The sequence below is a fragment of the Trichoderma camerunense genome, assembly GCF_050948025.1.
Source record: "Trichoderma camerunense strain CBS 138272 chromosome Unknown V8C40scaffold_21, whole genome shotgun sequence".
In the NCBI taxonomy this organism is placed as follows: Eukaryota; Fungi; Ascomycota; class Sordariomycetes; order Hypocreales; family Hypocreaceae; genus Trichoderma; species Trichoderma camerunense.
The window spans coordinates 194,283-206,366 of NW_028145349.1; the positions used below are offsets into that span (position 1 = coordinate 194,283).

Consider the following 12,084-nt stretch of genomic DNA (forward strand, 5'->3'; position numbering starts at 1 on the left):
AGAAAATGCAAAATAGACACCCGCACAAATCACTTGCATCAATGCATCGGCACAGTGGTGCCAATTCCATCGGACGGTTCAAGGTTTACACACAAAGGGCAGCTGGAACAGCTAGAGGGGTGGGCGGTACAAATTGATCCAGACCAGTAACAGCAGTTTAGCAGCGGTTTTAGCAGGCCCCAGCATGTACCTAGACTCAATAGCCGGGGGGCCGGTTGGTGCCGCTTCTATGCTGGGCTTGCATTTTCTGCGCGCGTCATCCAAATTTCACACCCGCAAGCCCATGCCCGGTTTTGCGATGCAAACCCTCCAACTCTTGCTCTTGTTCCCTTGACCAACGCAACGCAACTTCGCCCTTTGCCTTGCGCTGCCTCGAGCCCCGAATCCTGAGCCTGCAGCGGGCCAGCCGTTGAGTAATGGCCGACTCGGAGAGCCATTATGCCTTCGACGATGGCCCCGATGACGAGCAGTCCATCATCTCTGTATGTCGCAAACCGGCAAAAACTCTCAAAAACTCTGCCCGCCGCAAGATCCCATGCCAATGCATTGAGCCGTCCCTTTTTTGCGATTTGCCCATGGAGCGCAGCCTGCTAACCATGTCGTGTCTCTTCTCCGCCCGCAGACTCGAGGACTCGAAGCCTTTAGCCGCAAGGTCACTGTCACGGCGAGCCAGCTCATGGGCCCGGCCGCAGAGGCCTCGGGAGCCCATTATCGCGCCGCCCTGGCCGAAGTTCACAAGCAGATGAAGCGCCCCAGCGTCCAGCGCGGCATGTTCTCCATGGCCCGGTCCAGCCCGACCGAGATTGTGCGGTCCAAGCTGTCCACGGCCGAGATCCAGCACCGCGCCCTCACCCACCTGCCCGACGAACTGCTGTCCAACATTCCGGAGCACCAGAATGCCTATTCGCTGTTTCAGGGCTTCCAGGCCAGCTTCCCCGAGCTGGCTGACGACAGGAAGAAGCACCGCCGACAGCCGTCGAGGGGCAGGAAACTGCTGGAGGAGGGGGAGAACACACCCGCAACGCCGACCAAGTTGGCCCAGCTCAAGAAGGAAAAGACGACCATGGTGCACGAGCTGGAATTGCTGGGGGTGCGCAAGAGCATGGTCAGCTGTGAGATCCGTGAGATAGACAACAAGATTGCCAATCTCTACGGCATGCGTAGGATTGTACTGGAGAGGTTGGCAGGCTTTGAACAAGACGAGGCGACACTCGAGCACGATGGTAGGTGTTTGAATCCATACCCCAGTAGAATGCTTTCATTTTCCCTTTGCCATTCTCTGCTTTCAAGTTCTATATCTAATGAATGCTCATCTTTGGTTACCCCCCGGTGTAGTCATGGACCTCGAATTGAAAATCGACGAAGTCCAAGCCATCGTCGACGAGGCCGAGGAGATTGCGCGCAACACCGCCACCAAGGACGAGCGAGATTTAGTGGGAGATGCCGACGACCACGACCCCGAATTCATGTCCAAGTCCGTCTACGAGAAGCTGCCCGCCGCCGACAGCAAGCAGCGCAAACCGAAAAAGGTCCATCGCCGGAAATCCATGCCCATTTTGCACGAGCACTTTGCCCCGGGATCCAACATCCGCGAAATCCGGGCCCACCGCGATACGATTACAGCCATGGATTTTGATGCGCCATTCGGAACTCTGGTCACTGCCGCACTCGACGATACTGTTCGGGTTTGGGATCTGAATGCCGGTCGGTGCATGGGCTACCTGGAGGGCCACACGGCCTCGGTGCGAGCATTGCAGGTCGAGGATAACATTCTAGCTACCGGTTCTATGGATGCCACCATTCGATTATGGGATTTGAGCAAGACACACTACAACCCTCAAGGCGGCAAGGACGCTGGCGATGATGACGAGGACGCCATTGCTTTTGAACACCCCGATGCGCAGCCCATCGAGCCTCCGGAGGGCAGCATGGACGACTGCGCTCTCTTTACGCTATCATCTCACGTCGACGAAATCACCGCACTTCATTTCAGAGGAGACGTTATGGTTTCTGGTTCAGCAGATAAGACGATCCGGCATTGGGACTTGGAAAAGGGCCGCTGCGTTCAGACGCTCGACGTCATGTGGGCGGCCGCTCAGGCATCAGCCATTGCAACGACTGACGATACCTGGAGGCCGACTGGCCGAGCCCAGGGAACCACGGCCGACTTTGTTGGTGCCTTGCAAGTGTTTGAGTCCGCGCTGGCATGCGGTACTGCAGACGGCATGGTCCGCTTGTGGGATCTCCGAAGCGGCCAAGTTCACCGCAGCCTGGTGGGCCACACCGGCGCCGTGACATGTCTGCAGTTTGACGATGTACATCTAGTGACGGGCAGTTTGGACCGAAGCATCAGAGTAAGCTTATCCCTTTCTATATGTATCTTTATAGTGTTGACTAATAACCCCGTCTTGTACAGATATGGGATCTCCGAACAGGGTCCATCTACGACGCTTACGCCTACGACAACCCCGTCACCAGCATGATGTTTGATGCGCGACGGATCGTCAGCGCGGCCAGCGAGGACGTGGTCAAGGTGTACGATAAGGTCGAGGGACGGCAATGGGACTGCGGAGCGGGCATTGCCGCGTCCGAGGGCTCCAAGAATGCCGCCGTCGTCGAGCGTGTACGTGTTAGAGACGGCTACCTGGTAGAGGGTAGGCGGGACGGCATTGTGGGAGTATGGACTTGTTAGAAGTCTTGCCATTGTGGGAATATGGACTTGTTAGAAGGGTCCTGCCATTGTGGGGGTAAGGGCTTGTTAGAATAAGTGATAAAGTCGGCGCCAGCTCAAGCGATGTAAACGAAACGAAAAATTCGATTTGTCTTGTACGTTAGGGAGAAATTTTGGTTTGGGTTGTTGGGGAGGTCTTTTGTGTGGTATGAAAATATTATTCTGATGAATCTAAACTTTTAAAGTGACGGATGAGTTGAGAGTAAATGTAAGGCAACGATTGAAACAAGGCTTTTGAATTAAGGAAACTTAAAACATGACAATATGTAAATCTCTATTTTTCATAAATTATTGATGGATTGTTTGATTAATCGATGAGTGAGTGAGGTAGTGAGGCCACAAATGGTTGATACTTTGTAGGGTACCCTGTATAGTGAGGTGGGAATATGGCTGGTCTAAGGTCTTTTACTCACACACCTTGAACTTTTTTCTCCCTCTTCAACACTATCAAGAGGCCTCACTCACCAATTGTAATCCCTTCATTAAGATATCAAATTAATATTTTCTTCCTCTTCTCATAAATCCATCGCCCTCGCATCATGTCTTCCCTACGCGATCAAATTCTATCGCAATACCGCGATGCTGCAGCCACAATCGCAACATCACAATACGCATCATCCGATTCTCAAACCACCACAACCAATACGCCTCCCGAGTCATCACAACCAACAGCCACAGATCTAAAAGCACTCGCAATGCAGCAATTAATACAACGCCAAGCCCGGCTCCTCATCAAACTACATGAATCCCTACACCAAGACACAGACATCAGCGTAGACGAAGACTTGCTGCAGACAAGGCTGGATGACCTCGCATCGGTTTGCATGACGGCGTTTTATGCGTATCGGTTTGACTTGCTGCCGTATTACTGGAGGTGGATATACACGGACACATTGATTCTCATGTCATATTACGCCATCTTGAAGGCAGCGCGAGAGGATTCGTTTGATGAGAATTTCATGGATCGCGTGGTGGAAAGTCTAGACAGGGCACTTATAGTAGCCGGCGGCGCGGGAAAACCTCTAGGAAAACAATGGATCGAAAAAACATTGGAACTACTCGTTCGTTTCTGGGAGAAAACAGAAACATCTGAAGAAGGAGAAACTCAACGGCCGCAGAAGCGCATAAAAAGGGACACAACAGCATTCTCTACTCACGAACCATTCGGTCGACCGAGTCTCGCTGCTGAAAGGACTTGTCCGCGATATGAAAACTGGACGCTGGAGAAATTTGAGAATTACATGAATGAAGAGAGTCAGGGCAAACCTCTGCCTATTGTTTTTACAGACTTGACGAAAGAATGGCCTGCTTTTTCAGATATGCCGTGGAATAGCCCAGAGTATCTCCTCTCGAGGACGTTTGGCGGGAGGAGGCTCGTTCCTGTTGAAATTGGACGAAGTTATGTCGATGAGGGCTGGAGTCAGGAACTCATCCAGTTCAAACATTTTCTCGCAAAATACATCGACCCAAGCATAATCACCACTTCAACCCTCGACACAGCACCAAGTGAGAAGCTTCAGCCCGAAAAAGTAGGCTATCTCGCCCAGCACAACCTCTTCCAACAAATCCCCTCCCTACGAAACGACATCCAAGTCCCCGATTTCTGCTGGGCCGACGTCCCGCCCCATCCTACAGACTCTACCAAGAACCAGACGCAAGTACATGTCCCCCAATTAAACGCGTGGTTTGGCCCCGCCAAGACGATAACGCCGCTTCATACGGATGGATATCATAATTTATTGTGCCAAGTTGTTGGGACGAAATACGTGAGGCTGTATTCGCCTGAAGAGACGGGAAGGTTGCGGCCTAGAGGGGTGGAGCATGGTGTTGATATGAGCAATACTAGTGAATTAGACGTTGGCGTTTTGGAGGGCTGGGATGAGGACGGTGGGAATGACTGGGAGAGTATTCGGGAAGAGTTGAAAGATGTGCCATATTGGGAGACTATACTTAACCCGGGAGACACGTTGGTGATTCCTATTGGGTGGTGGCATTATGTTCGGAGTTTGAGCATCAGCTTCAGCGTCAGTTTTTGGTGGAATTAAATCAAGCATTCACATCATCGTCAGGAGAACATTCAGGGATGACACCTTTGTATATTTCAGAGCAATTCTATTGCCCTACAGCAACTACAATCTCAAAACACAAGTAGAGACAGACTTAAGCGGCCAAATGACTTAAAACGGGGATAAACCCCTTCGAAAAGAACGCATCAGCAGCACATCAAATCACACCTGAGACGAGCGCGCGTCTTCAATGCTCTCAGCCGTCACTTGCGCCTCCCTCCTCGCCTTGGCACCAGCCTTCAAAGTCTCCCACTTCTCACGGTACTTTTCAAGCGTCTTTTGCATCTTACGGTTGTCCTTCTCAAGTCGTTCCATGTGCTTCGTCATCTCTGCGAGTTGTTCTTCCAGTTCATTATTCTTGCGTATTAGTTCATCGTCGTTCGCTCTCCCGCTTCCCCCAGGGAGCGGTGACCCGCCAGGCATGATACGATAACTTTCAGCAAGAGCGAGAGCAGAACTCTGAGCACTAGCTTCAAAAGTATGGAGGCGTTTCGAAAGTTTGTCAAGCATATCCTTTAGCGATTTGTTTTCCAGACTAAGTTCCTCGATGGTATTATACAGTTCCTTTTCCGAATGAGTACGCGTAATCCGTCGTCGGGCGCTTACAGATGAACCAGGGGCTTCACGGGCATCAACAAAGTCATCGTCGTCTTCATCCTGAGGCAAGAAGTCGCCATGGGTCGAGGCTTCTAGCCGGCGCTTTTCCTTTTCAGCGTAGCTGAGGATGTTGGCATAAGACATGGTGTGACCGGTAGAGGGAACAACGTAGAAGGAGTCAGCAGCAGTGTGGCCATCTCGGACGAGGGCGCGCATGGTGGCCTTTGAGTAAATCTTGGACAGATCAGGGTCGGCGCTGGGGGACGGGGAGGCACGGGCACGAGGCTGCTTGGAGGGAGACAGGTTGACACTGGACGAGGGCATAACAGATTCAGTAGGGGTGGCGGGCTCTTCCTGGATGAGCGGCAGACCGGCGAAAGCAAGAGGGGCAGAAATCTTGTTGATCAGGCTTCCAAAGGTGTTGTAAAAGCGAGTGTAGCCGCCGTCGTCCCTGGGAGGGCCTTGCTCGACCTTGGGGGACGCGCCGCCGTTGGCCGCTCCCTCTTGCTGCTTAGACACGGGAGTGATGGGCGGGACCCAAGTCGGGCGACCAGTCTGGCGTTCCATAATGTTCTGCATCTTGGCTTTGGAAGCATCGCGTTTGGCCTGGGGGTCGACGTTGCCGGGAGCTTGATCGTTGGACACGCTGGGGCTGAGCGGCTGGCTGCGATCCTTGGACCGGATGCCCCTCGCCGACGCAAGGTTGCTGGCGATGGACGACGACATTTCGCGAGGCATGTAGCGGCGCTGGGACAGGCCGGGCGGCTGGGCCTTGGTGACTGCAGCCTGGAGAGCGTCGCTTGCGTCGGTGCCGAGGCCATCGCCATCCTTCTCCGACGCCGTCTTCTCGCCGTCGTCGCGCGCATGCGGCACTTGCTCCGGAGGCAGCTTAAGGATCTCGGCCAGCTTCCTATGGTGCTCCTCCAGCAGCTTGAGGGTTCGGAGCGCCTCGACGCTCGACGTCAGGTTGGCGGCATTGGCAAACTCGCCCGCGGCCAGAGTGTGTTCGCTGATGGCCACGGTGGTATCGGAGGATTGGCGAGTGGCCACGGCAGCGGCTCGCGCGTGGTCGTGCGCTTTGGTGAGCGGTGAAGATTCCATATCGACGAATATTGTTGCAGACGCGCTGAAACGTCTATTCAGGGTGTAAGAATTTGCCCCCTTGCGGGAGAGGCGTCGTGGTTGAGCTGAGCAAGCTTCAGCTTCGGCTTGCGGTTGGAGGTTGCAGTTGCAAGATAGTGCATGTGCATACCACTTTAATCTGGTGGTAGGACTGTGTGCGCATAAGTGCGCATGATTTGTGCGGGCACTTTCGGCGTCCCACTTATGACGGCATGCCGATGGACGGGAGATACGCGGGAAAGACAGTCGATGGCCGCAAGCCACCCGCAGTGGAGGGAGTATCTAGAGGTACTATACAACACTTAGCAGGAGTGTGGAAACCTTTTCTTTACTTTAATATAGTTACACTTAATAGACATGGTAATCGATGTATTAACAGTGAGTATGAGTGACTGTGCTGTCATTTTGTTTCTAAATGCCAGCGCAGTTTGGTCGACTGTCAATGTCCGACTTCCTAGGAAGTCGCTCTGCTTCAATACATGTCAGCATTTACACGGCTGCTAGTTCTACACAGCAAACATAGACTCTCATATATAAATTTCATTATAAAGCTTATTATTATTTTTTCACTGTTCATAATCAGATCTACGAATACTTCATCCACGACTGTTCCATGTTCCCCGTCGCGATGTGACATCTTATGGCTGAATCAAATGGGGCCAAAGCGGCCACTAGGTAGGTAGGCTAGCATCTGATAGCTTGAGCTCTAATTAGGTAGATGATGTAAGCTGTAAGAGGAGCTTTGATCGCCATGACTTCTACACACAAAGAGCACAGACTCACACAAGTCAAGGGGTGTATATATTAAAGTACCCAGCAAACCCTAATGCTTCTACATGGCAGATTCTTAGATCACAATTTAAACGGACAAATACTTTTGGGAATTGGAGCTATGGAGGTATCAAAGAAACTGTGAGGGCACTTGTTACTCATGGAGCTTGGAATTATGTGGCCTTAAAGACGGGGGGGGTTTGTCGCAAGATGAGGAAATAAGAAATTCAAAGGCATACCAATCTTTAGCTTACAATTACTGTGCCTCTGTGGCAATATCATGGTTCTTATTCACCAAGATAGAGTGGTCGTTTCAAATCAGTCAGTGGCTGGGCAAGGTGCATCTTCTAAAAGCACTTCATGACGTGAGATGTTTGGACATATTGTTGGCAATGGCATAACGTGTTCTTTGAGCCACCATGAGGGTGATTCATTGCTTCCTGTGTCAAGTATTTACATATACATTTATAAATCAATGTGGAGGTTATGTATAGATGGCCATGCCTATGACCGTGTACATCAACATCACTCTGATACTAATTTCCAGAATCACTCTTTGGCAGCGTCTTCGTTGACTGAACAAGAAGGAAACTCGGTTAGCCGTATAACACCAACTCTCCATGGTCCATATCACTCTGGGGAAAAGTCAGCGCGTTTCCTTCGCGTTCTCTCCACGCCGCGTAGAAGCCCTATACGTATAAACAAGCCCTTCAGCTGTCACGTCTTACCAACGCGGACGCGTCGCTATCAAAGAGAAAAAAAAGGAAGAAAAAAGAAAAAATCAGTGAAAAATTCGACAGAATGTGGGGAGGTTCGGAGTAGGATGGCCATAAATGCATTCAATCTAACCCAAGATATGACAAAATGCAACCCCCGAAGCTGCGGTAACCTCACCATTCGCACGTCAGGAGAGGTAAATATACTTTGCGAAATAGGGCATCAGCATACAAGGCAGAGGTACATGTACATAGATATGATTTGATTCGCTGAGTCTCATGCATGACAGGTGCATTTCTAGCTGTTGGTTCCGGGGTGTTGCCAATTTGGGGAGTAATGGGGTTGGTTGGAGGGGGAAAATGGAGGGGCAGTGGTCAGAAGCTGAGCAAAGAGGGGGGAGAATTGGACGCGGTGAAGTTGGAAGTGCCCTCGGCGGCCGTCGCAGGTATCTGTACGGGCGTCTTGAACAAATTACCCCTAATAAGTAGTATTAATCTGTGTATGAAGTAAGTATATATACCTTTTTGTTTATAAAACTATCTCGGTGGTTGCTCGAAGACACTCTCATCCAGAGTCGAATGAACAGGTATAAATAGACAGCTATTTCCCACCTCAATCGCCACATAATTTTACCATTGCCTACAGACAACTACAACACAGACCGACTATTCTATATACATAATACTTTACCTTCTTATAGTTTAAGCATTACATCATACAGCTATGCCTCAATCAGCAAGACAAACACAATCAGTCAAGAGCATGTCCGTCGAATCTTTCGACGACGACTTCGTCATCGATGAAAGCGTGTTAGAGGCTCAAGAATATCTTCGTCAAAGGCGTAATACTGTGCTGCTTAGACACTTTTTTACACATTGGCTGGAAAGATCTTCCTCTAACACCAAGAGACTATCTACAAGCTCATCGACAGTGGGTTGATGTTGAAAAGCTTTTGCGTGAGTAGCAGTAATCATTAGTAGCTATTATGAACTGACTATCTCCACTAGGAATAACAATAACATTTCTATCAACGATGTATCATCTACCGCCGGATCTACACATTCAAATCTATGAAAAATATCTCTTATCAAATCTTTTTTTTAAAAAAAAACTCTTATCAAAAAAAAAAGGGCTACGGCTAGACACAGAATGGATACAGAAAAGGAAAAAATAAAGGAAAGGAAAGAACAAATAAATATGGTTTAAATATGTCTACGAGACTGGCATTTGGAAAACAGGACAAAGATGATACTTATCGTCAACGCGTTCAAAGAGAAGGGTAAACGGTACCAAGCTACAGGCGGAGCGTTTGAGCATTTTTCGCATGAAATACAGAAAACAAGGGACATTGGAGTCTAAGACGGACATTACATTCTTTAAATAGGTAGAAGTAGATAGAAATAGATAGAAATAGACAGTACATTCGTTTTAAAGGGAATATAGAAATAGATATCGCATCTATTTAGATATAGATATTGATATCGCATCTATTCAGATATAGCAACAGATATTACACTCCTTTAATATAGGTTGGTTTCCGTCCTAGTTTAGTTCCTCACTTCTTTCGTCACTTTAAGTACTTCTACAATATCTTTAGCAACGATTCTCAATTTCGGTTTCCCATCAAGCATCTGGTACACTGCATTCTCAAGCCCCGTACCGTCTTTTCGGTCCAATTCCGCCCTCTTCTGAGCAATAAACTCCAGCCATTCCCTCATCTGAACTTTTGCAGCGTTTTCCTCCGCAAAAGCCCGGAATAATTCCCCAATATCCCAGTTCTTTGCGATTTCTTCGGGGATTCCAATCTTCTGAAGCACATATAGCATTGTGACACCCATGGCCCAGATGTCGCCTGGCAAGCCGCGGCCGTGATTCTCGATAAACTCGGGGGGGAGATACCAAGCTGTTCCGATGTTCGGCTTTTTGCTTAAATGGCAAGCCGCGCCAAAATCGAAAAGTACTGCGCCGCGCTGAGGGCTGTAGGCGATATTGCCTGGTTTGATGTCATTGTGGGCTATTTGCAGATTTGCCAGATAAGAAAGTGCGGATGAAATATCGAGGAGGATCCTATGAGCATCGGATTTCGTAAAGGGTGATTGAATTCCGCGGTCGAGAGATAATGGGAGAAGTTCTAAATAGAGTGCAAACATACGGCCATCGAAGGCCTCCAGCGACACAATGTTTCTCTAAAAGGGATTAGATGGAAAGCTTTCAATCTCGTGTGTATGAATATGTACTTACATGTTTCAAATTTTCGAGTAGGATTTTCTCTGTCTTCCATTGACTAACGACTTGTGGAAGATCAAGGGCTGAGACACCATAGTACCTAAGGACTTTTACGACCAGCCGTTGATTAGGTATTCTAGAATGTCGACAGGAAAAGACAGAGGTATTGATTGTATGTCCTAGTTGCCTGATCCGTTGGAGTCGATATGATTCAGAACTGATATCATGCAGAGCTTCGACAGCAGCCGTCTCCCGATCCTTCAGATCCAGAAGTGGGACGGCAGCTTTGCGCACAATTTCTCGAGTAGATGTCGCATCAGCATCGGTAGATTCCCATTCTATTGTCAGGCCATTTGTAGATTGCGTCTCGATAGCTTCTGCCGTGGTGTTGTCTCCCAACCTCTGCCGCTTTGTCGGATTCTCAGCATCAGTATCTGCAGTTCGCTTTGTTGGCGATATATTTGCTTCGTAAATGGAGACATTGAACAATCTCTCATTTAGGAAAAACTCGAAAACATCATAGCCATCTGACCCCGGGTGTACTGCGACTCTCCAAATCCCGGGCCGGATCGATCGGCTTTCTTTCTCCTCGACAGCAAAGGAGGTGTAGGGGGTACCAGGTCTGAAAAGTTGTATGCTTTCGGACGAATGATTGACAAAAAGACAATCATCGCTCCCAGGATCATAAATTATCTGAAACCACAGGTTATTCAGCGTGGGAAATTGGATAAGAAAGTCCACGTCGTGAATTGTCTGGGGAACAGCGAAGATTCTTATACCACGGACTCTCTCTGGAAGAAGAGTCATTCCCCCCGGACAATTAGTCCACAAGCCACTGCCACGATTGTCGTGATCAGAGTGTATGAGAATTCGAGCATTTCCTGATCTCAGTACCGAATTTCTAAGAAGGGTGGTGATCTAGGTTATCTTATCCTCCTCCTCCTCCTCCTCCTCCTCCTCCTCCTCCTCCTCCTCCTCTTCTTCTTCTTCTTCTTCTTCTTCTTCTTCTTCTTCTTTATTATTCGCCAGAGATCTTTTGATATCCGCGATGCGTGGCTCGTCCTGCATTAGAGGGGACAGTGACACTTTATGCGGAAGAGACATGATACCAAGATTCTTTATCATACCACCTCAACAAGGGATTCTCGTCGAGATATGTATGTTTTAGTAGTCCAAAGGCAGGACAACCAGAACTCTTTGAGGGAATATATAAGCATCTTTATATACATAGTCTGTATGAACAGGTACGGAACATGGGGTTGTGGGTGTTCACAAGGTGCCAAGTGGCAGTCCTATCCAATCGATACCCAGCTCTGTAGATTTTTAGTCAAGTGAGACCTGCATCCCGTGCATCTCTTTGAAGGTCCAAAGGCAGATTGTTTGTATGACCTCGCTGACATTGGGCCAATCAACGAGGTGAGGCAATCAGGGTCCTTCATAGATGATTCTCACAAACCTCCCCTATGTACTCTGAGCTACTTTAACTCTAACAGGTCTGTGGACTGAGACAGTGAGTCCAAGCACTGGAGATGTTATGGCTCAAGTTTAGACAGGTACAGTGGTGTGAACAAAGAAAGCGTTCAGAGCTTCAAAGAGATAAGGTAGTCGCCGTGGTACACATGCGAAATAAGTTGGCGGCTATTAGCACACGGGTACCTGAGCCCTGAGGACATTACTATGACGTCCAAAGTACATACTTTGGTTGCCTCTGCCTGATTTTCTACAAACAAAGGTGTGCATCACATGAAGCCGATACCCGCAGGATATATGGGGAAAGATGCCGCCTGATGCGATGAGGACTCAAAAGAACTCTCTCACAACAGGTTGCTGAAGTGTGCCTGTTCGCAGACTGAA

General features: G+C 49.1%; 3 protein-coding genes across 3 annotated transcripts; 1 reads left to right on the forward strand and 2 right to left on the reverse strand.

Moving 5' to 3' along the window:
* Positions 1-416: 416 nt before the first annotated feature.
* Positions 417-4,776, forward strand: V8C40DRAFT_277504 (uncharacterized protein; the record flags this gene model as incomplete). Its single annotated transcript, XM_083220967.1, has 6 exons — positions 417-482; positions 623-1,223; positions 1,336-2,354; positions 2,417-2,647; positions 3,433-3,792; positions 3,850-4,776. 6 exons carry the CDS (start codon positions 417-419, stop codon positions 4,774-4,776), a joined length of 3,204 nt encoding a protein of 1,067 aa, XP_083068624.1.
* A 31-nt stretch (positions 4,777-4,807) lies between these two features.
* On the reverse strand, positions 4,808-6,608 carry V8C40DRAFT_255851 (uncharacterized protein). Its single transcript, XM_083218146.1, has one exon. The coding sequence runs from the start codon at positions 6,493-6,495 to the stop codon at positions 4,960-4,962; it is 1,536 nt and encodes a 511-aa protein (XP_083068625.1). The 5' UTR covers positions 6,496-6,608; the 3' UTR covers positions 4,808-4,959.
* A 2,943-nt stretch (positions 6,609-9,551) lies between these two features.
* V8C40DRAFT_283154 (kinase-like domain-containing protein) lies at positions 9,552-11,037 on the reverse strand (the record flags this gene model as incomplete). Its single annotated transcript, XM_083221908.1, has 2 exons — positions 9,552-10,190; positions 10,246-11,037. 2 exons carry the CDS (start codon positions 11,035-11,037, stop codon positions 9,552-9,554), a joined length of 1,431 nt encoding a protein of 476 aa, XP_083068626.1.
* Positions 11,038-12,084: the final 1,047 nt, after the last annotated feature.

Coding starts and splice junctions, on each gene's coding strand:
- V8C40DRAFT_255851 (XM_083218146.1), bottom strand. CDS start 6,495: ATGGAATCTTCACCGCTCACCAAAGCGCACGACCACGCGCGAGCCGCT.